General features: G+C 34.2%; 3 protein-coding genes across 5 annotated transcripts; 1 reads left to right on the forward strand and 2 right to left on the reverse strand.

Annotated features, from left to right (window-relative positions):
- Window positions 1-874: 874 nt before the first annotated feature.
- Window positions 875-7,072, reverse strand: LOC114408509 (inactive poly [ADP-ribose] polymerase RCD1-like). 3 transcript variants are annotated; one of them, XM_028371592.1, is made up of 8 exons: window positions 6,820-7,072; window positions 6,364-6,421; window positions 3,366-4,633; window positions 2,709-2,950; window positions 2,256-2,356; window positions 1,600-1,743; window positions 1,419-1,514; window positions 875-1,243 (listed from the first exon to the last, which is right to left on the reverse strand). In XM_028371592.1, exons 3-8 carry the CDS (start codon window positions 4,484-4,486, stop codon window positions 1,196-1,198), a joined length of 1,752 nt encoding a protein of 583 aa, XP_028227393.1. In that variant the 5' UTR covers window positions 4,487-4,633; window positions 6,364-6,421; window positions 6,820-7,072; the 3' UTR covers window positions 875-1,195. The 3 variants fall into 3 exon arrangements, with proteins under 3 accessions (XP_028227393.1, XP_028227386.1, XP_028227402.1); XM_028371585.1 differs by having other exon boundaries at window positions 6,786-7,072; XM_028371601.1 differs by lacking the exon at window positions 6,364-6,421 and having other exon boundaries at window positions 6,786-7,072.
- Window positions 7,073-12,306: 5,234 nt separating this feature from the next.
- LOC114408535 (plastoglobulin-1, chloroplastic) lies at window positions 12,307-15,425 on the forward strand. The gene is made up of 3 exons (XM_028371623.1): window positions 12,307-12,964; window positions 14,025-14,220; window positions 14,769-15,425. The coding sequence occupies exons 1-3, from the start codon at window positions 12,360-12,362 to the stop codon at window positions 15,078-15,080; spliced, it is 1,113 nt and encodes a 370-aa protein (XP_028227424.1). The 5' UTR covers window positions 12,307-12,359; the 3' UTR covers window positions 15,081-15,425.
- Window positions 15,426-16,325: 900 nt separating this feature from the next.
- On the reverse strand, window positions 16,326-21,472 carry LOC114408528 (inactive poly [ADP-ribose] polymerase RCD1-like). The gene is made up of 5 exons (XM_028371613.1): window positions 21,177-21,472; window positions 20,446-20,753; window positions 20,007-20,064; window positions 17,070-18,337; window positions 16,326-16,939 (listed from the first exon to the last, which is right to left on the reverse strand). The coding sequence occupies exons 4-5, from the start codon at window positions 18,188-18,190 to the stop codon at window positions 16,918-16,920; spliced, it is 1,143 nt and encodes a 380-aa protein (XP_028227414.1). The 5' UTR covers window positions 18,191-18,337; window positions 20,007-20,064; window positions 20,446-20,753; window positions 21,177-21,472; the 3' UTR covers window positions 16,326-16,917.
- Between the last annotated feature and the right edge of the window lie 1,287 nt (window positions 21,473-22,759).

Here is a 22,759-nt window from a genome sequence, read left to right on the forward strand (position 1 = left end):
TCATTTTGTTATAATTGGGGGGATTTAGATGGAATGGTAGGAAATTATTTGAAAAATTCAAAAGACACAAATTGATAAATTCTAAAGAACTTTGTAGAATGTAAATTTAGGGTTTCAATTCAATCTGTCTTTAAGTAAAATATAATTTGTAACTTAAATAAAAAAGGATTTAAAATTATTTAGATAATTCAATTTATGAAAATTTTAAGAAAAAAAAGAATTTAAAAGGTTTTAATTGTAAGAATTTAAAAAATTAGAGACTAAATTTGAAAAAACAATATTAGATTAATTAATAAAAACTAACAAGTCGTTACTAACTGGTTTTGATCTTCTCAAGCAAGATCTAATATTCGAACTGAGTTTGATTTTCTCAAGCAAGATGTAGCATTTTTTTACTAAAGATGATTAATTAAGTTTTTCTAAAAAAAGATTAATTAATAAAAATGAGTAAATTTTGATTTCCATCTTTGTATTTTTTCGTCCTGCCAAAATCTAAAACCAATGCTTGTTATCGCTACTCTAGCAAATCTGATGATCATTATCTTTATAAAATAAAGGTAAGTTTCATTTTATCCACATAAAAATCATTATTTTCGTCTTGTTAAAATCCAAAATGAATGCTTATTTCGAGACCACAGTCCACATCCCCGCCAATCATAATAGATGCCCAGGCCTAAAAAGAGATCAAGATCAAGTTTCTTTAACTTATTTTACAAACACGGGGAAATCCAAGAAGAAACTTTTTTTGGTAGTCATTTTCCAACATTGGTTTTGTGAGTACACCTACTAGATTTCTTAAATTTTCTACAAGATTGGAGTAAAATTTCCCTATGCTTCAAAACACCATTACCACCACAAGAAGTTCAATACACCAAATCCACAATACAAAGTGACTTCATTTTGAAAATTAGAGTGGAAAAAAAAGGAATATCCAAATTCAGGTTTTTACTATAAAATCCAACATAAACAAGAGGATTGATTGACAGGTCACCTGATCACGAACAGTTCAAACTAAACTCTAATATAGTTCTAGTTGCATGTATGTCTCAAGTCCAAATAAAGATGGCAAAAGGAAATGAAAAAGATAGTTTGCCTAAGAGATAACAATATCACAACTTCATTTTGATTTATCCAGCAAAAAGTTGACATTAATTGACTCCAAGGAGAAAGATCTCCACCTCACAGAAATACAGCCTCAGACTTCCTTCTTGATTGAGCCTTTCAATTCACCACCGGAAGGTATCTGCAAGCAGCCAGTTAAACAGTTTTGAGGTACACCCACATAGCAAAAACAAGCACAACATTTCCACGTAGCCTAACCTAATATACTTAACAAGTGATTTCTTTGGAGGTATAACCACAGTTGAAGACCAATCACAAGATTTCAAAGCCAAATTAATTTTAAAAAAGATCCATACCTTGAACTGAAGATTTGTTATTGTAGTTCTCAACAGACCATCTCCAACTATTAACCTCAGCATCTTCACAAAATCATCCCGCGATATATGCTTTGACTGAATAAGAACAGAACAGCATGAAATATTAGTGGTATTTCATCAATCAAGGCCGGAAAGCATAGAGTGGAGCTATTGTACATACCCTGAATTGTTCATAATATATTTTGATTACATCCATACCCTTGGGAGGAACCTGATTTCTGATAGCATCAAGAAGCAAAGGAAAAGGCATCCAAGGGGATTTTGGAACTTTTGGGGTGCTAGCAACCATACTAGGAGCTTTTCCCTGAGGAGGTTAGCCCACAATCCAAAATTATATGGGTAATGCTCTATATATAAGAAATAAAGCTAAACAATACAGGATTTAACACCATAACAGTTTTCAAAAGTATGATAAAACCCTAAAAGTGGTATGTTTTTCCTTTAAAAACACTAAACTTAGCATTTGTCTTGCAGCCATAGAACAGACCTGAGCCTGAAAATAGTGTATGCGGGAACTAAAATTCACAGCAGTGAAAACAACAATCTTCCGGCCCTTAATCACCACCTTATAACTCTTAGACTACCTTATATGACCAAAGCCTCAAGAAACATTCAATTACTCTATAAGGAACATCAAGATGCCAACTGCTTTTGTTCTTTCAGAATAGATCAACCAGCCAGTTTTTACCATATCAAGAGAAAAATTAAAACAAGATTTTGGAAATATAAGGTCAAAAACCACAGTTAAAAAATAGTTATTAGCATTAAAAACCTGGGGAACCATGAGATGCAAAACTCAAATATCAAATAACTTACATTATCTACAGTAGAAGATTCTGAATGTAACAAGCCATGAGGACCCTGACAGGCTGAATTAACCCCAGAAACATTCTTACCCTCACTTCCACAAAAATGACCTGTAAAAATGCATCTTGAATAAATGATCAGAAAGAAAGAATCATATTTATACAGCTAAGCAGCAGAAACCACTGGCTGTTTCAATGAACCAGAGTGAAATGATTAATCTAATGAATGTAAGATAGACCCTCAAGGAGATATCAACAATCTGTGGATGAAACACTGTTTCCTAATACTAACATCTTATAAAACTTTTCCATCACAATGGAAAGAAAGAACCATGGATATAAATTAGTTTGTCTTTTGCTCAATCCATTGAAAAGTAATTACACGACATTAAGATGTACAACTTATTTTTGCCAGGAAAACACACAAGAATAGTAAAACAGGAAAAAAAGAAAAATATATCACCTTCAGCATCAGATGAGACTTTGAAGCTAACAACGAATTCCGGATAGATGTGGGTGTTCATGTTCATATTCCACACCACATAGTATCGTGGACATTCAATGGAATCTACCCCATTATCATATTCACAACTACTGGGATGAAACTGACCAGTGCCAGGCTGGAGAATCTCCATGTTCCCCATTATTACGCGACAAAGGGCCAAGTGTCGAACCCCGTTTTCGTCAACATCACAATAACGCACACTGTACATATGGCAAAATTAATCCTTCTCTAAGCACTCGAACAGAAAAATCTAAAGTAAGATAATAAATTTTTTTTAAAAATAATATTAGAACATAAGTTAAAACAGCAAAAAAAAACTGTACTTTGTAGTAAAAAGACAAAAACAACAATCACAGAAATAATAAGTAGAAAACAATTAAGAATAACAAGAAAAGATGTTCATCATTCCACCCTCTAAGTAAAAGTTATGCAGCATAAACTTATTAAAGAGTATTACAGCAGTTAAAACTTAAAAATGACACAAGTACAGGACAAGGATAAAACAAACGGCTAAAATCAGAACTACAGTAATATTGGATAGGAAAATGGTCAAATTTTTAAAGAAGAAAATCCTACCACATAAACACAATATATTAGTCTTTTATCAAAACTAACCTGGCGTCAGGGCAAGTAACAGCAGCAAGATGAACACCAATGCCATATGTGCACTTTGATCCAGATAATCCATAATGACTTAGTCCATAGTTCATCATTGTAGATAGTTCTCCTTTAGAAGAAGCAAGCCAAGCATACCGAATGTTAGCTTCCCCATGATTCTTTTTGGTAAGTTCAGCTTGCTTCTGGAACAGCTCCCATCGTGCTTGCATTGACGCACCTGAGCATTGGTAAATCTCAGCTATGTCAGAATCAGTACTGCCAAAACTACTCATTCCCTTAAGAAACATCTTTTGTACAGAATTCAGATCCAATATTCCATATACTGATTCAGTATAAGCATCTAAACCTATGTCTTGATGTTGCTGAATGTCTTCACCAACATTTCCACAGTCCTTTTTGTTAATGCTATCTTCAACTTCTACATCATATTGACAGCAGTTTTGTTTAGTATCAATTTGAATACCCTTAACTAGAGCATTGGACTCTCCACTGCACTCACTCAACCTGGATTGATCCACACCATTTATTTCAACTTCTAAATGTAATTTTATTTCATTAGATGCATATGAGTCCGGACTTTTTCCACATTCCTGTTTGCTCAAATTATAAGGTTCTTCATCAGAAGCAGCATAGATTTCGGGGAAAAAACAGCACCCTGCCTCATCAATCAAAGCTATAGGTTGTTGCAAGCCAGTTTTAAGGTCCACCTTATGCAGATGTAAAAAATCAAACAAAAGATGATACCCATTTGATTCTATCTCCACAGCTGCCTTCTTGACTTCAAGATCCTTCTTAACCAAGTCAACAACATCCTTTGGAAAGTCCAACCATTCCCCATTCTCATAGAACATCAAACGCTCCAGTCTCCCACTCTTTTTATAATTCAAAAAACGCCTAGCTAAGGACCGTCCAATATGAGGACCAGCATTTGTCAGCCTGTTTCTATATCCACCCAATCTCATGCGTTTGACAGCCTTGCTTGTTTGTGACGTAAGAGATGACCAATGCCCTAACATTGGCTGCGAAGCTCCACTTAAATGTGCAGCATATCGGGTCGCTCGCTTGCGCTTCAGATTGAGTGCAACCCTATCCAATGCCTTTGCGATTTTTGCTTCCATTTCTATCAACTAGCCCAATATCTATAAGCACTCTTAAATATAAAAGCTCAGGTGCAGAAGTTAAATAGAACCCTAAACCTTGAGCAGTTTCAAAGAAACTGTGGTGGCAATGGTGAAGACCATAACATCCAGAATATTTGGCAATCCCTGGATATTAAAACTTTTGAGAATATTGAATGAATACATAGGATAATGGACACATAATTATAAAGTTAACAAATAAAGAATAAGGGATTAATCAATAAAAGTATTCCCTGCATAACAAAATAAGTAATCTGAATTCTGAAACAGTTGCAAAAGTGACATGCTGCAAAAGTACCATCTCCAACAAGATTAAGAAAAATGGAGCATTGAACTTATAAAATATACTACAAGAGTGGTCAACATCCAAAACACAGTATATTAATTAAACTCAAAAGTTTTTAAATATCAACAAATTCAATTACAAGATAATGCTAATTCATTCTAAGCTAAATTTATCCAATTTTAAATCAAATATTTCTCCAGTATTTTTAATGTTGATGTCAATGGATCTTTAGGAGACCAAAAATTGCAAAACCCCAAGGAAAATGCAAGTTCGAAAGATGTATAAAACGTTATAATATAGCTCAAAAAGATTGATTAATACAAAACCCCAAAACTGTTTATATTTGGTTTACACAAATACAAAGATCAGCCAAATCTTTAACAAAGCATAAATAGCATTGAGGTCTAGACCTATTAAAAGGTCACATGCTAGTCATGTGACTACTTAAGGTAATACATAGAAGACATTCTAAACTCAACAGAAAAGAATGGAACAGATGACATAAATATTGACTGTTCTAGAAATTTACATATCTGCAGAAAGTCGTTTATCTTATTAGAGTTAGTTCTACCCAAAATGTAGATAGGCAATTCAAATTAATAGATTTTTAACATAGTACCCAGTTGAAGTTTACATCTCAATAGTCTAATGATGTCAAATAGGAACTGAAATATGAATAGACCCAAAAATGAATTCTTTGTAATTGCAAGTTTGCAACTCAGCAGTTTCTCCAGAAAAGTGGTTCATAAACCAATAAACCATGCATGCTTTTAACTAAATCACAAAATCCAATTAGAACAACAAGAAAACTAATATTAACCCTAATATATTGAATGTACAACAAACCATAAATAGATAATTGAGGAATAAAAAGCAATAATAACAATTCCAAGAGGATCCCAGTTTTATTATTTAAAATTCTCAACAACACAGTCCAAATAAACTCATAAAAATGACTGAACATGTTTTCTATGGCATCAGCAGTCTAACTAACCAAATCCCTGGCTTCAACTCTACCTATTCTCACTGAAAGGCCTTTGAAATAAACACCTAACAACTGAGCTGTCTTGCTTACAATTGCCACAGAAGCTTTAGTTCATTTATACTGCACACTCGTAGCAAAAGTTATGCAGGAGACGGCATGACAACGGGGCAGGGCAGGGCAGGGACGATTATGATATCCCCCGTCCCGCTCCCCAACATTATACCCGTCCCTGATCCCCGATTGGGCTATAATTTTATACCTATCTCTGTCCCAGTTCGGGGTCGGGTATTCCCACTCAGTCCCCATTCCAGCCACTATATGTAGTTTTATTGATGAAGTTTAGGAAAAATGAAGTGCCACCGAGTGGAAAATTAAGAAAGCAGTATGCAACGGGCAATTTCTTTATCATCCACAGTATAAATTGAGCAATCTCACACATTAACCTAGGTAACAGGTTGATACAGATAAACTTTTTTCTTTTACCAATTATAAACAGATAAACATCAAGAAATTCACAAATCAAACAAACTTCAGAAATACCATGAAATTGATCAAAGGCACGAATATAAATAAATTTATGCATACCCAGCACTGCATTTAGAGTTCATACTGTACATGCTTTTCCCTGGAAACAGCTCAGCTCCTGATGACAGAATTTAACTGAATAAAAATTCTTTTAAAAAAAAACACTGCATAATTATAACCACAACCAAAGACACCGTATCAAAAATCAACAAATAAAACACTCCCCACTCCAAAAAAAAATAGATAAATAAAACTCTATCAATATCACTTCTAAAAGCAAAGTCAGCTTAAAAAAAATACAAATAAACAGAAAATCGTTCCAAACAGCAAAAACAAGCAAACCCAATCCCGATCTACTAAATCCAAGCCCCAAATCGCAAAGTCAAACGGACACAAAAAGAGGAAAGTCCTAAACACTGGCAGATGTTAAAATTCTGAAACGAAAAGCACATGGAAAAATCGAGATAAGCTTTAGAAATTACCTGAGTCCAGAAACACGAAAAACAACAGAATTACCTATTTAACATACAACTTTTTCAACCTCTTTTTTTTTTGCCTTTTTCTTATTTCTATATTCAATTCCCCTGGTGCATAGGGGGAATAGGGTTTCTATATACACCGCTCTTCGCTGAAAGCGAAAAACCCCAACTGGAAGGATCGGCGAATTGTAGGGTTAGGTAAAAACCACGCCTGAAAAAGGACTGATAATGGAGGCGTTACCCCTAGATTCTGCCTGCAATTTCTCGCTACTCCTTTTCCAAGTAAACACACGCAAGATTCACACTAGGGATTTGATATGTTCACCCGCAGTCACCTATTACTTTTTGTCACAGGCTCCGTCTTATTGGACCGTGGTTGCGCGCTGACTTACCGTGTGTGCTGTCACGTTTTTTTTTTCTTTTTCTGATTTCTTGCTTCTCAATTTTCCCATCCCGTCCATATCTTCTCTTCCTTCTGGACTCTTTTTTCTTTTTTTTTATTTATAAATATAATAGTATAATTTTTTCCCTTCTTTTTAAAGAGATACATGTGTTTTCTTTGATGATGAGCAGTTTGACTAAATAAATGTATTTTTATGGAGTAATTATTTATCAAAAGATAAGACAGATAAGTGTTGTTAATATATATTCAATTGTTTTTCTTTTCCGAGCATTTTTTTTTCTTATTAGATGAAATTTATATGAATTTTAGTAATTTAATAATAAGATTGTAGCAAAAAAAATTTAATAGTAATACCTACTTATAGGAAAATGAAACTCAAATATTCATTAGAATTCAGGTGAATTTCATTAAACATAAGAGCTTAGAAATATAATGTTAAAAAAGCAATGAGTTTATAACACTCACTGTTTTATTTAATTAATTACGTTAAATTTCTTTGATAAAAAAAATGTGTTGAAAAGAAAGTAGATAATGTGTTTTTTTTAAAAATTATTATTTTTTTATACTGACTAAATAGAAAGAACAAAGGCCTAACTAAGGACGTCCTTATGCAAGAGTTGCAACAGACAAAAAGGTGGAATCTAAAATTCTAAGCCGAAGGCTTTGACGGGAGTCTCATGTAGCAAGAGCATGAGCTATAGAGTTGGCTTCTTTAGGGACATAATGGACAAAAACATACCAGACCCTATTTAACATATGAAACCTCTAAGAATAAGAGTTGCATGAAAATGATGGTTCGGACGTGCTAAAGATTTGGACAATGGGGTCATTATCCATTTCACACACAACTACCTATAAACCTTGTCCCAAGCCAAAATTAAACGATTAATAAGTCATGATTTCAGACTTCATAATGTTACTAGTGCCATCCACCGCATAAAAGCCAATGAGTCAAGTACCATGGTGATCCTTAATAACTCCACCAGCACTGATAGCAGATGACTCATGGAGGTAGCTATCGTTTACATTCAATTTATAGACACATGGTGTAATATGTTAGACGAATCACACCGAAATGAAAAAGATTCAAAAACCGTAAAGGATGAGACTGTATAATTGAGGATAACTTAAAGGAATTAATTAGTATTATATATATCAATTGTTGGTTCGAACAAACACACCAAAGAACAAAGTCAATAACTACAACAAGATTTTACGTGGTTCAGTAATGTGCCTAAATTCACGGAAAAGTGTAACTCATCATCATCACATTTATCATGGAGATTATAAGTTCAATATAACCAGAAGTTAGCTTTGATCTCTCTCCGTTTCTTTATGACAAAACTTCTCTCAATCTTTTAGCTCTCTATTACCTTTTGAATTCTCTTTCTCTCTATGAAAAACCCTTTCACTTATTTACATGATTAAGAATATATATACACAAGTTGCTACCTCTAGGGGAAAAAGATTTTCCTTTGACGCCAAATTACTAATTCAGTTAAAACAATTGAATTCAGTTATGATATCAACTAATACAAACCTTCACATTTGTGGTTTTGGTGATTTTTGAGTCACACACCACACCAATAAGAGGCATCTATCTTTTGGTAGTTGATCACTTAAGAATTTCATAATTAAATATGTTTGATTTGAAACAATTATGAGATAAGAATAAAACAAGTTGAAAATTTGTGTTGATTTGTGAGGAGATACTAAAAGCAGCCGAGCTGGTCGCCCATGTCTCATAAAGGCTAGAAAGTCCTGCTCTTTAACAGTACTAGTCAGATCCTCAAGAAGATGAAAAACGATCCTCAAAAGCTGTTGAATAGGCCAATGATCTTCATCAAACATTCTATTGTTTCTCCATTTCCAGACCCACCACCAGATGGCTACTGTAAAAAGGAAAACATGGCTGCTACACAGGTGGGTTTTAATCCATCTTTTAGGATTATCACCATGGAAATTTGGTTGGGATAGAAGTCCCAAACTGATCCACACTTCCCTAGCATGAGGGCAGTCCCCAAGGCAATGAAGCACATCCTCAGACTGGTTGGAACAGTGGGGGTACGAAGCTTAAGCAGCTAGGTGTCCAAGATTTTCAGCTTCCAAAGCCACTTAAAGGGAGCTAGCTGTTTGGCATGGAGAGTATAGTCATTGGAAGCAAGCCATTTATAGGCCAAATTCGCAGTATAAGAAGAAGGGGCCTAAACCCATTTATCAGTCAAACTTGGGTGGGTGAAAGGATCCACCTTATTGAGAAGATCATTGAAATTCAAAGGCAAAATGGTAGAAATACGAGCAGTACTCTACAAGTCATGTTGAATGAGATATTTCAAGCAAAGATCAGTTTCAGTGAAATGAATGAAAGGTACTTGGTTACAAATAAATCTCGAATGAGACCAATTATTGAACCAAATAGAGTTCTCACCCTGGTCTATCCTAAAGCGTAGCCCCTGCACGATTTCATCCCGAGCAACAATACTACCCTTCCAAACATAAGAATCCCCAACATTCCAATCAATACTCAAAAAGTGACCATCCTTAATATAGTTTCTTATTAAAACTATATAAAAAAAGTTTTGGATGAATTATGCTTTTTCCTTTAATTCAGAGATTTGTCTTTTTAGTCTTTCAAATAAAAATTTACATTTTTTTAGTTTCCAAATTCAAAACATGTCTTTTTAGTCATTTTCTTCAAATAAAACTTTATAATTTTTTAGTCTCATATTATTATTATTATTATTTACTTTAATTTATTTCTAAGCTTTTAACCATGAATACCTATGGGTTATGACCCAAACGTGGACGAACTTCTACAAGTTATGTTCTTTATTAACGATGTAAGGTATGATATTGAGACCCCAATTCACTATTAAAACCTCTCACTTTTTCATAAATGTGTTTTTGTAAAATATTTTGGACCTTTGACACTTCATAACATAATGGAAACTTGCTTTATTGTATATTTTGTTGAGATACATCATGAAAATATATTTTTTATTGTTTTTTAAATAACACGACGTAAAAAAATTATTACGTATTTCAATCAAAATACACAATAAAAAATTATTTTTGATGTGTAATTAATTATATATACATGATACTTTTTAAAAAAAAGTCGTTACTTTTAAAAGTTATGAATGAAACAAATTAATTAATCGAATTAATTGAAAAAAAATATTCTATTTGCATAATTAATTTAATTCATTAAAATAATTATGTTACTATTACAAAATAATTAATTTAATTATAAAATAACAAATTATTCTATTTGTTACCTTGATTGTAATCAAACAATTTTTAAATTCAAAATTACCTTGATTCATTTATAAATATTTTCCATTCAATTAATTGAGATGCTATTAAAAAGTTAATTTGATTACAATAAAAAAAAATGTATATCTGAATCATAACGCACAATGACCCTCACTCACAAACGCGATCCGATGAACAAAGTAACCACAACGGTGCAAGTCACACTGATTTGCTTGACTTTCTAGACATAACCATTTCCTTTATGTTTGCACAAGTGCAAGCTAATCTCATTTTCAAGTTTTTGTCGCACTTCACAATCACAAGCTTTCTTCTAGTTGTTGAGTGTTCTATGGAGATTTGGTGGGCCAATCTGCCAACCCAAGTGTAAACAGGGTAGGGTTAACTCATTTTTGGTTACTAAACTCCATTTAGTCTTTCCAAGTGCTTAGACAAATGCAACTAGCCATGGAAACTTGATAATATAGGACAAGATCAAATTAACCTAGTTTGTTCACATAATATATTAATCTTAATATTATATATAATTTGCTATAAAAATATTATATATAGTTAAATCATAAAATTAGAGAAGTATAAAGAGAATCTCAAGTTTAATCTAATGGAATTCCTAATATAATAGTTATGAAAAGTTCAACTCATAAAAATTAACAATAAATCATGTTAAGTTGTTGGAACAAGAGGAATCATGAATACCTTTGTTGCCATTCATCTCATTATTTGTGATGGTTGCTGGTGTTCGAAGAGAGCATAGAGACAATATCACAATGCATGTTCGGATTATGGAACATGATTCATACATTATCGTCGATGTAGGTTTCACATCGACCCACGAGTCTAAAGATCCAAGACGCAAAATTTATATAAAACCCCAATCTCGTTGATAATTTTATATTCATAATAATTTTTTAAATGATTATTTTCTAAACATAATTATTTCTTTTTTTTTTACAAATTACAAATATCTCTACACAAGACAATCATATTCAAAATGTTTAGGAAAGTTTTTTCTTTGATTGTTTAATGAAAAACTTACATAACAAAATATCCTAATTACATTAATTAAAGAATAATCATCGCAAATGAAAAAATTAAATGATTACAATTACTAATTGTTTTTATATTAAGTTAATTTTTATAACTTATTTTTGAAATATTTTTTTGCAATTCTTTCTTTCCTATATCCCATCAATATATTTTCCCGCATTTATAATTTTAAGTGACATTTTAAATTTTAAATATATAGTTATTTTGCTTTTTATAGAGATGTGTATTTTGAATTTGTATTTTTTTCCTTCAAAATATACCTATCTAGATGATAACAAAAGAAGGATGATTAAGTGGCTCAGAGAATATATATATATATATATATATATATATATATATATATATATATATATATATATATATATGATGTAGTTAGATATTTATAAATTATAGTTTTTATGATAAAAATAACATAACGTTGACACTTGAGTAAATATTATCCATCCGTTAATATCATTTAGGATTATATAAGGATTCATTAAGTTTTTACTGTAATAGGTAGACAATTATCAATAACAAAACTTTATCTTTAAATACTTATTAATTAGAATTTATTCATTGGAATTTGATAAATACTTTTCTTAAATTATTATTTATTGAAATTTGATATTAAATATATATTTTTATAACGATGAGTATTTTAAAGAAAATTTCATTAAATAATATAAATAATTAAAATTTATTTATATTTAAGAAAAAAATAATTTTTATTTATATTCGAGATATGAAATACTCCCGCTGCAATTACATGCTGATTGAATTTTGTTGGATCCATGGTTCATTTTCGTCACTTTAGTTATTTGTGGTTATAAAATATTGTGGTAGTAATACTAATAACCAGTGACTAAGCAAAAATGGTTCAGATATCAGTTTCGGTGGTTTCACTCTATCGCCACCCAGTTCCGATGGCTCTCCTCGCCGTCACTTCGCGCGCTCCCTTCCTCTTCTCCCCAAACCCTAAAACACTTTCTCTATCCTCTTTCTACTCCCACCTCTCTCTCTCTCCTCGCTCTCCCAGGTTCCCTTCTCTCCGCTTCCGCTCTGCCACCGGAGACGCCAGCGACGCCGGCAAGCCCGTCGGTAAGATCTCCGACGAGTGGGGCGAGGACTACGATCCCGAGGCCGAAGCATTGACCTCCAAGCTTCCCGACTCGGACCCTCCCAAGGACGAGGACGAGTGGCAGGAAGGAGGGGCGCCCGACGCCGGCGGCTACGTCGACGGCGGGAACGGAACTCCGGTCACCGGAGCTGAGGATCCGGCGGAGGAGGAGGTGGACGATAAGTTGGAGGCGCTGAAGCGTGCTTTGGTGGATACTTTGTATGGGACCGAGTTAGGGATTCGGGCCGGGTCGGAGGTTCGAGCTGAGGTATCCGAATTGGTGAGTCAGTTGGAAGCGGCGAACCCTACACTCGCCCCCGTGGAGGAACCTGCCCTTCTCAATGGGAATTGGGTGTTGCTGTAAGTCTGAACTCTGAATTCATCTAAGAATTGTGATTTTTAAATAAACTGCTGATCAAAATATATATATTTTTTGAATAAATTGTTTAGTGTCATGAATGTTTGACTGACCCGATAGATTATAGGATTTAGACATGTTTTAAGTCAATGAACATTTGAGACTATGTTCAAAAGTTAATTGCTTCCTCATAACTAGGTTAGATAAGTTTGGAAGGTGTTCTGAAGGAACTGGAACAGTGCTTCATGGTTGATATCTTCTCTGGAGCTTTGTCTGCAAAGACTCTGATGGTTAAGTCAGAATTTGACAAAGTATTGGTTAGGATTTGGCAGAGTAACAGCTAAGGTGTATGAAATATACTAACTGAGGTTGCCATGGGGTATTTATAGGTGAAATGCTGAGGGGTTTGATGGCTCTTTCATCACGAGCTTGTCACATCTCTCAGTGGGATCTTCTGTAAGATGCGGCAGATGTCTTTTTGTATGTGTTGTCTGTGCATATAGGGGCTGCTTGATTGACATCAAAGATTACATGATTGATGGTGATTAAGGGCCAGGCAATAGTTGTCCTTGAAAATGGGCCGAGCGCTTGGTCAATGTAGGGAAAGGTGAGCTGGTTGCCTTGGTGAGGATCCAAGCAGAGTGCTTGGCAGTCACGGCTGTTTTAACTCCAGAACAGAAGGTTTAATGTGAGCATCGGAGTATTCAGAACCAAATGTTAGCCAAAAATGATAACAACTGTCAGATTAACAACTAACAAGTAATATCTGTCAACAGACGATACTTACAAATACAAATCTTTGAAGTATCTGTCAACATACATTACTCCAATTCTTAATAATGGTTCTCTTTAAGTTAGAACTCTGCACTGAAAGTATAAGATGATTCTGAGTCAAATCAATATAGTGTGACTGATAAAAGTATTTGTTTCTGTTCTCATCATGGTCTCCTCTATCAGAAACAAAAGTATTGTTGGTACTGATGAAATAAACTCCGAATCTATCATATTAGTAGTTCTTAATTGAAGTTCTTACTGTTTCTTTGCTTGCCAAACTGATGTCAGGTACACTGCATCTTCTGAACTGTTGCCTCTTCTAGCCGCGGGAAGATTGCCTTTGTTGAAGGTGGACAAGATTACACAAACAATTGATACTAGTAGCTCCACTATTATAAACTCCACAACATTGTCTAGTCCTTTTGCATCCTTGTCTTTCAGTGCATCTGCCTCATTTGAAGTTCGAACCCCTACGAGAATTCAGGTACTCTGATGAAAACCTTCGTATTTTACAAAAACAATTTTTTAAAAAGACATAATATATTTGACCAAAGGCAGTAAAAAAGGCAAAAGGTTCTAGGGGTTAACACTTTGCAAACAGCCTTTTTCTATTAAAAAAAATAGCTGAAATCCCCAAAATTAATCTGTCCAAAACTTGTTCTTAATGTGAAAGGCACCAAAAAGTGCATTACTCTTGTATTGTGAAAAACTGTCAAATTATATATATATATATATTCTATGGGGCAATAATATGAGGATGTAAAAAGATAAATGCTTATTATTATATTTACCGTATCCTGTGCATTGTATTTTGCTGGTGCTTCAAGAGTTCATCTGAATGTTGAGTAGTTAAATAAATTGTTGCTTCAATTCTGTTATGCAAATATGATTTGTATGCTGCTTAATGTTAACGGTGTTGCAATTCTTATGCAACTGAATGTTGTATGTACTCATTAGTTTGCAGTGTGCATATGAACTTTTTAGATTGCAGATAACTAGAAAACTCTTGCTAACATTTCTAAATGCAAGCAGGTTACATTTAAAGAAGGTTCAATACAACCTCCAGAGATAAAGTCTAATGTTGAACTACCAGAAAATGTAGACATTTTTGGCCAAAAGCTTAGCCTACAGCCTCTGCAACAATCCCTTGGCCCACTTCAGGGTCTGGTGGAAAACATATCGCGTGTCATTTCTGGTCAGCCACCTCTTAAGATTCCCATCCCTGGCGAAAGGACAAGCTCCTGGCTTCTTACTACATATCTTGATAAGGACTTGCGAATATCAAGGGGGGATGGTGGTCTTTTCGTTCTTGCCAGAGAAGGGAGTCCACTTCTTGATCAGTAGGAAAGTAATCATACTCCTTTCTTCTTCCCCCATGTCATCCCCGTCCCCTGAGAATAATGTGAACGGCGTATTCAAAATCTCTCCATTCTTTTTGTTTATTTTCTTCTTCTCAAGCTAATGTATATTTAAAGGAGTGACGGGTTATGTTGTCAGGATGCAATTCTACAATCTATAAATAATCAGATAGATAATGTCAAGCCCTTGTTAGCTTTGGCGAAATATTGATTTGGGGAAGGAATATGAAATCGATTTTCTGAAGTTACTCTTGAGATTAATGATTATGAGACTGTTCTCAGCATGGAAACTAGATATAAATGAAATGCATAAGGGGTTCTGTTGTTTCTACATAACTTGTTCTACATGCTATGGAGTTGATTGTTATTGATTGCTCATCCTTCAAAAGATTTTTTGGGGTGCATATGAAGGGCATTCTCTAACTACCCTATTTGACAACGGAAGATTAATTCCTTTCAAAAGATAAAAGAAAATCACCACGGAAGTGAGGGTTTTCCCCAATTGTGTTGAGTTTGGTTACTTAAAAAAATAATTTGTGAATAAGAAAACAGTATCTTTTATTTAAATTGAAAGATTAAAATTTAAAGGGAATTATAAGGTGGCGATATCACCTTAATTATTTACCTTAAGACTTATATTTTATTTTAAAATGTTCATTTTAAAATTTGGTCTCTGCGTGTGCCGTGGTAAGCTACAATTGGTCTAGATAGCGACACTGAAATTTTAGGTCATTTGGGTATCCACGTAGCACTTTTGAGATAAACACTTGAAAATCTCACGTCAACTTTATGTTATTTTTTTTTTTAACTTTAAAGTGAAAGAATGTTATTCTTTTATTTAGATGGCTATTATTGATATGTATTTATCAAGTTTAAGAAAAAAAAATAATAAACGAAACAAAATAATTATATATAATATAAATTCGGTGTTGCTAGAGAACACAAAGATTGTGATTTTGAATACACATTTCATCTGTTCAGTCTGTCAGCCCCAGCAACAAATGTCATATTACAGCTAATTCTTGCGAGCAAAAGCTAAAGCTAGAAAACCACTTCCAAACAAGGATGTATATCACAATAACTTGTCGTAGTTAGAAATTATAACATATTATGGTACGCAGGTTTGCATAAACATGGTATAGCCAATCCAGTAGATGGATGGAAAAAAATCAGACTGCAAGTTGAATAAACCAAATTTTCGGGGAACAATAAAATTTTCTTAGATCTGGTTGATTTCGCTAAGTTGAAGAAAAATCAAATAGATACATGGAGATGGAAGCTAGAAGATTCAGGACAATATTCAGTAGCTATTCGTTGAACAGGCTTCGGTTCTAAAGAATTTTTCTTTGCCTACAAAAAAAAAAATCTCCACTATCATTATTCACTGAACAGGAAGATTATCCGTGATATATATTAACAAATAACAACTAGTTCTTTTAATTAAAACTGAGAACAAATGCATAACCACTGGACTATACAAAAACCAATGAGACAACAACAAAGGTAACAAATTTGCGAATTCTAACACCATCAGTTTCCAATATCAGCTGGCAGAGGGAAGGTTATCATGCAGCATCCACTGCATAATGTCCTTCCTAATAACACCACAAGAGCAATTCACTCTGTAATTTGATCCAACAATTTGAGGCGTAGAGGCACTGAATTGCCTGCCATGGATGGTAGTCCAAGCAGGAATGAATGGTCGCATAATCCTTGTCACGGAAGGAAAATGCTTTGTCCTTAATGAGGTGAACATTCCATAAGCCTTCTGGTTGGAGCTGCCACCTGCTGCAAAATGCATTCCCACTCTTTCTCTTGACCTACTACCATTTGAAGGTAAGGGACCTTCAAGTACAGGACAAGGATAAAACAAACTGTTAAAAACAGAACTACAGTAATATTGGATAGGAAAATGGTCAAATTTTTAAAGAAAATCCTACCACATAAACACAATATATTAATCTTTTATCCTAACCTGGCATCAGGGCAAGTAACAGCAGCAAGATGAACACCAATGTCATATGTGCACTTTGATCCAGATAGTCCATAATGACTTAGTCCATAGTTCATCATTGTAGATAGTTCTCCTTTAGAAGAAGCAAGCCAATCATACTGAATGTTAGCTTCCCCATGATTCTTTTTGCTAATTTCAGCTTGCTTCTGGAACAGCTCCCATCGTGCTTGCATTGACGCACCTGAGCATTGGTAAATCTCAAATATGTCAGAATCAGTACTGCCAAAACTACTCATTCCCTTAAGAAACATCTTTTGTACAGAATTCAGATCCAATATTCCATATACTGATTCAGTATAAGCATCTAAATCTATGTCTTGATGTTGCTGAATGTCTTCACCAACATTTCCACAGTCCTTTTTGTTAATGCTATCTTCAACTTCTACATCATATTGACAGCAGTTTTGTTTAGTATCAATTTGAATACCCTTAACTAGAGCATTGGACTCCCCACTGCACTCACTCAACCTGGATTGATCCACTCCATTTATGTCAACTTCTAAATGTAATTTTATTTCGTTAGATGCATATGAGTCCGGACTTCTTCCACATTCCTGTTTGCTCAAATTATAAGGTTCTTCATCAGAAGCAGCATAGATTTCGGGGGAAAAACACCACCCTGCCGCATCAATCAAAGCTATAGGTTGTTGCAAGCCAGTTTTAAGGTCCACCTTATGCAGATGTAAAAAATCAAACAAAAGATGATACCCATTTGACTCTATCTCCACAGCTGCCTTCTTGACTTCAAGATCCTTCTTAACCAAGTCAACAACATCCTTTGGAAAGTCCAACCATTCCCCATTCTCATAGAACATCAAACGCTCCAGTCTCCCACTCTTTTTATAATTCAAAAAACGCCTAGCTAAGGACCGTCCAATATGACGACCAGCATTTGTCAGCCTGTTTCTATATCCACCCAATCTCATGCGTTTGACAGCCCTGCTTGCTGGTGACGTAAGAGATGACCAATGCCCTAACATTGGTTGGGAAGCTCCACTTAAATGTGCAGCATATCGGGTCGCTTGCTTGCGCTTCAGATTGAGTGCAACCCTATTCAATTCCTTTGCGATTTTTGCTTCCATTTCTATCACCTAGCTCAATATCTATAAGCACTCTTAAATATAAAAGCTCAGGTGCAGAAGTTAAATAGAACCCTAGACCTTGAGCAGTTTCAAAGAAACTGCGGTGGCAATGGTGAAGACCATAACATCCAGAATATTTGGCAATCCCTGGATATTAAAACTTTTGAGAATATTGAATGAATACATAGGATAATGGACGCATAATTATAAAGTTAACAAATAAAGAATAAGGGATTAATCAATAAAAGCATTCCCTGCATAACAAAATAAGTAATCTGAATTCTGAAACAGTTGCAAAAGTGACATGCTGCAAAAGTACCATCTCCAACAAGATTAAGAAAAATGGAGCATTGAACTTATAAAATATACTACAAGAGTGGTCAACATCCAAAACACAGTATATTAATTAAACTCAAAAGTTTTTAAATATCAACAAATTCAATTACAAGATAATGCTAATTCATTCTAAGCTAAATTTATCCAATTTTAAATCAAATATTTCTCCAGTATTTTTAATGTTGATGTCAATGGATCTTTAGGAGACCAAAAATTGCAAAACCCCAAGGAAAATGCAAGTTCGAAAGATGTATAAAACGTTATAATATAGCTCAAAAAGATTGATTAATACAAAACCCCAAAACTATTTATATTTGGTTTACATACATACAAAGATCAGCCAAATCTTTAACAAAGCATAAATAGCATTGAGGTCTAGACCTATTAAAAGGTCACATGCTAGTCATGTGACTACTTAAGGTAATACATAGAAGACATTCTAAACTCAACAGAACAGAATGGAACAGATGACATAAATATTGACTGTTCTAGAAATTTACATATCTGCAGAAAGTCGTTTATCTTATTAGAGTTAGTTCTACCCAAAACGTAGATAGGCAATTCAAATTAATAGATTTTTAACATAGTAATTCCAATCCCAGTTGAAGTTTACATCTCAATAGTCTAATGATGTCCCTAGGAACTGAAATATGAATAGACCAAAAAATGAATTCTTTGAAATTGCAAGTTTGCAACTCAGCAGTTTCTCCAGAAAGGTGGTTCATAAACCAATAAACCATGCATGCTTTTAACTAAATCACTAAATTCAATTAGAACAACAAGAAAACTGATATTAACCCTAATATATTGAATGTACAACAAACCATAAATAGATAATTGAGGAATAAAAAGCAATAATAACAATTCCAAGAGGATCCCAGTTTTATTATTTAAAATTCTCAACAACACAGTCCAAATAAACTCATAAAAATGACCATACATGTTTTCTATGGCATCAGCACTCTAACTAACCAAATCCCTGGCTTCAACTCTACCTATTCTCACTGAAAGGCCTTTGAAATAAACACCTAACAACTGAGCTGTCTTGCTTACAACTTCGTAGCAAAAGTTAAGCAGGAGATGGCATGACAACCGGGTGGGGTGGGGCGGGGCAGGGATGAGTATGATATCCCCCGTCCTGCTCCCCAACATCTCCGTCCCAGTTCAGGGTCGCGTATTCCAATTCAGTCCCCATTCCAGCCACTACAGGTAGTTTCATTGATGAAGTTTAGGAAAAATGAAGCACCACCGAGTGGAAAATTAAGAAAGCAGTATGCAACGGACAATTTCTTTATCATCCACAGTATAAATTGAGCAATCTCACACATTAACCTAGGTAACAGGTTGATACAGATAAACTTTTTTCTTTTACCAATTATAAACAGATAAACTTAAACATCAAGAAATTCACAAATCAAAAACACTTCAGAAATACCATGAAATTGATCAAAGGAACGAATATAAATAAATTTTTGCATACCCAGCGCTGCATTTAGAGTTCATGCTGTACATGCTTTTCCCCGGAAACGGCTTAGCTCCTGATGATAGAATTTAACAGAATAAAAATTCTTTAAAAAAAACACTGCATAATCATAACAAAGTTGTGGCAGTCAAGACCACAACCAAAGACACGGTATCAATAATCAACAAATAAAACACTCCCCACTCCAAAAAAATAGATAAATAAAAACTCTATCAATATCACTTCTAAAAGCAAAATCAGCTTCAAAAAATTACAAATAAACAGAAAATCATTCCAAACAGCAAAAACAAGCAAACCCAATGCCGAGCTACTAAATCCAAGCCCCAAATCGCAAAGTCAAACGGACACAAAAAGAGGAAAGTCCTAAACACTGGCAGATATTAAAATTCTGAAACGAAAAGTGCATGGAAAAATCGAGATAAGCTTTAGAAATTACCTGAGTCCAGAAACACGAAAAACAACAGAATTACCAATTTAACAGACAATTTTTTCAACCTCTTTTTTTTTTGCCTTTTTCTTCTTATCTAGCAGGAATGAACGGTCGCATAATCCTTGTCATGGAAGGAAAATGCTTCGTCCTTAATGAGGTGAACATTCCATAAGCCTTCTGGTTGGAGCTGCCAACTGCTGAAAAATGCTTTCCCACTCTTTCTCTTGACCTACTACCATTTGAAGGTAAGGGACCACGTATCTGAGGCGACGGCTTCATTCGACCCAGCCATCGCAATATAAAGTCTGGTTCGTCTGTGAAGCACCATAGCAAGAGATGTATTGGAATCTACACTCACTGATCAGCCTCATGGTTCGTGATACGCACGAAAACTAACGCTAATAACAATTGATAGATTTTTTTCAATGTTGGATCTGGAGGTCACAAACTCACAATGCATCATTGGTTACAAGCTGGCAATCTTGTGTATACACACACAATTATTTTAATTTACAAACATCATAATGAAACAATCACTTTTGTTGCAATTCCTATTCTAGAAATGTTGGTGATGAATTGGAAACATTGAAATGACGAGAGAAGCACATGATTTCGAACCTGATTTCGCCTCACATTTCATTGTCAATACAATCAATACACGGAAAAGTATCATCATTGTTGCTAATAGATAAGAATAGCATTGGGAATTCAGAGAGTGAATTAAGAGAGGAACGAACCTGTTAAGAAATTGACGGATCAAAGGGTACTCAGCGCTTACGATTTCGCTGAATCCTGAAAGCGTGTGCCTGTAAGTTCGCTTCAGACCTAAGAAACACGCAATTCCGAGTGTTATCTCCCACAACACCATTGAACCTTCTCTCTCTACAATTTTCTCACGATCTTTCGATCTTCTGAATTGCTTTGTTCGTGTCGCGCAAGTTTCTACTCTACCTCTCATTGGCACGCCAGAATTTTCGTTCGCGTTGCGTTTCTCAATTCTCCCCATCTTTGCCGCCATTGTTGCCGACCGTTGGATTTTGCTTTTCCTCATCTCAAACCTATGGGCTTCTTCATCTGGGCCTTTCAACTTTCTGGCCCGGCCCAATGTCGAACCCGAGACAAGTTTTGATTGCATTACATTTTGGGATTTCATTTCCCTAAAGTGGATGCAGTGTTTTTTATGTAAAAAAAATGTACTTATAGTGATTGATTGAAAAATTAATTGATATTATAAAATAATTTTAAAATTTAAAATTTATTATACACATTTAACTTTTATCACAATTTCAGTTATTTATTTTATGATGTACTAAAGTGAGTGGTGAGTGTACTTTATGTAATAAAATGCATTTATAGTAATTGATTGTAAACTTAATAGTTGATATGTTCCTTTTAGTCTTTCAATTAGACAATTTTAATATTTTTTTTTCATTTGAATGTATATTTCACTTATTAGCTTGAGAACTTAGTTAAAATATTCTCTTGCAGATATTTCAAAGTCAAACTCTCATCCCATCCCATTGAATCATTCAGATGAATAATACCTAACTTCGATCCTTGATGAAAATAATATTTAATTAAACTTATCTTTTCATCGAATTCTAGATTTAATCAAAGTCTCTTCCCCTTGATGAATCAAAGAGTTAAGAAAGAAAAAACTATCACCCCATTATTTATATATATATATATATATATATATATATATATATATTCGATTATCTGTTGAGGCTTGGTGAGCTTCAACTTCAAAATATCATACTATTATAGAAAATTCTCGTGAGCAGAAAATATCCAGACAAGATAGAGTCAGAGACACCTAATTTAAATAAAATGACACTACAGATTAATATCAAGATGATCAATCACTTAGTCTAAATGTAAAATTTGTAAATACTTTTACCCTTTATAAAATCATAATAAGTATCCTATCTACAATTGATGATGACACTGGATTACTTGGTTCTACGTCTTTTGGACGAATTTGATGTGAAAAATTACCAGGACAGTCGTTCTTAAATCGAAACCAGACACACACTAGTCACAGTATCGTGATTTTGAATACACATTTTTTATCTGTTCAGGCTTTGTCAGCTTCAGCTTCAAATATCATATTACAGAAAATTCTCGCGAGCAGAAAATAAGCTAGAAAACCACTTCCATGATTCATGCCTTGGGAAAGTTAACAATACTTTGCAATGACACCATTCACATCTGTACTTGTGCTCAACATCAATGATGAATAAAAGTGTAAAGTGCACATTTGAATGTCACCTCCAAACATGGAGGTATTGGTGCATGTTTCGTAACACGGTAACTCACC

This window comes from Glycine soja, chromosome 1, assembly GCF_004193775.1.
Source record: "Glycine soja cultivar W05 chromosome 1, ASM419377v2, whole genome shotgun sequence".
NCBI lineage: Eukaryota > Viridiplantae > Streptophyta > Magnoliopsida > Fabales > Fabaceae > Glycine > Glycine soja.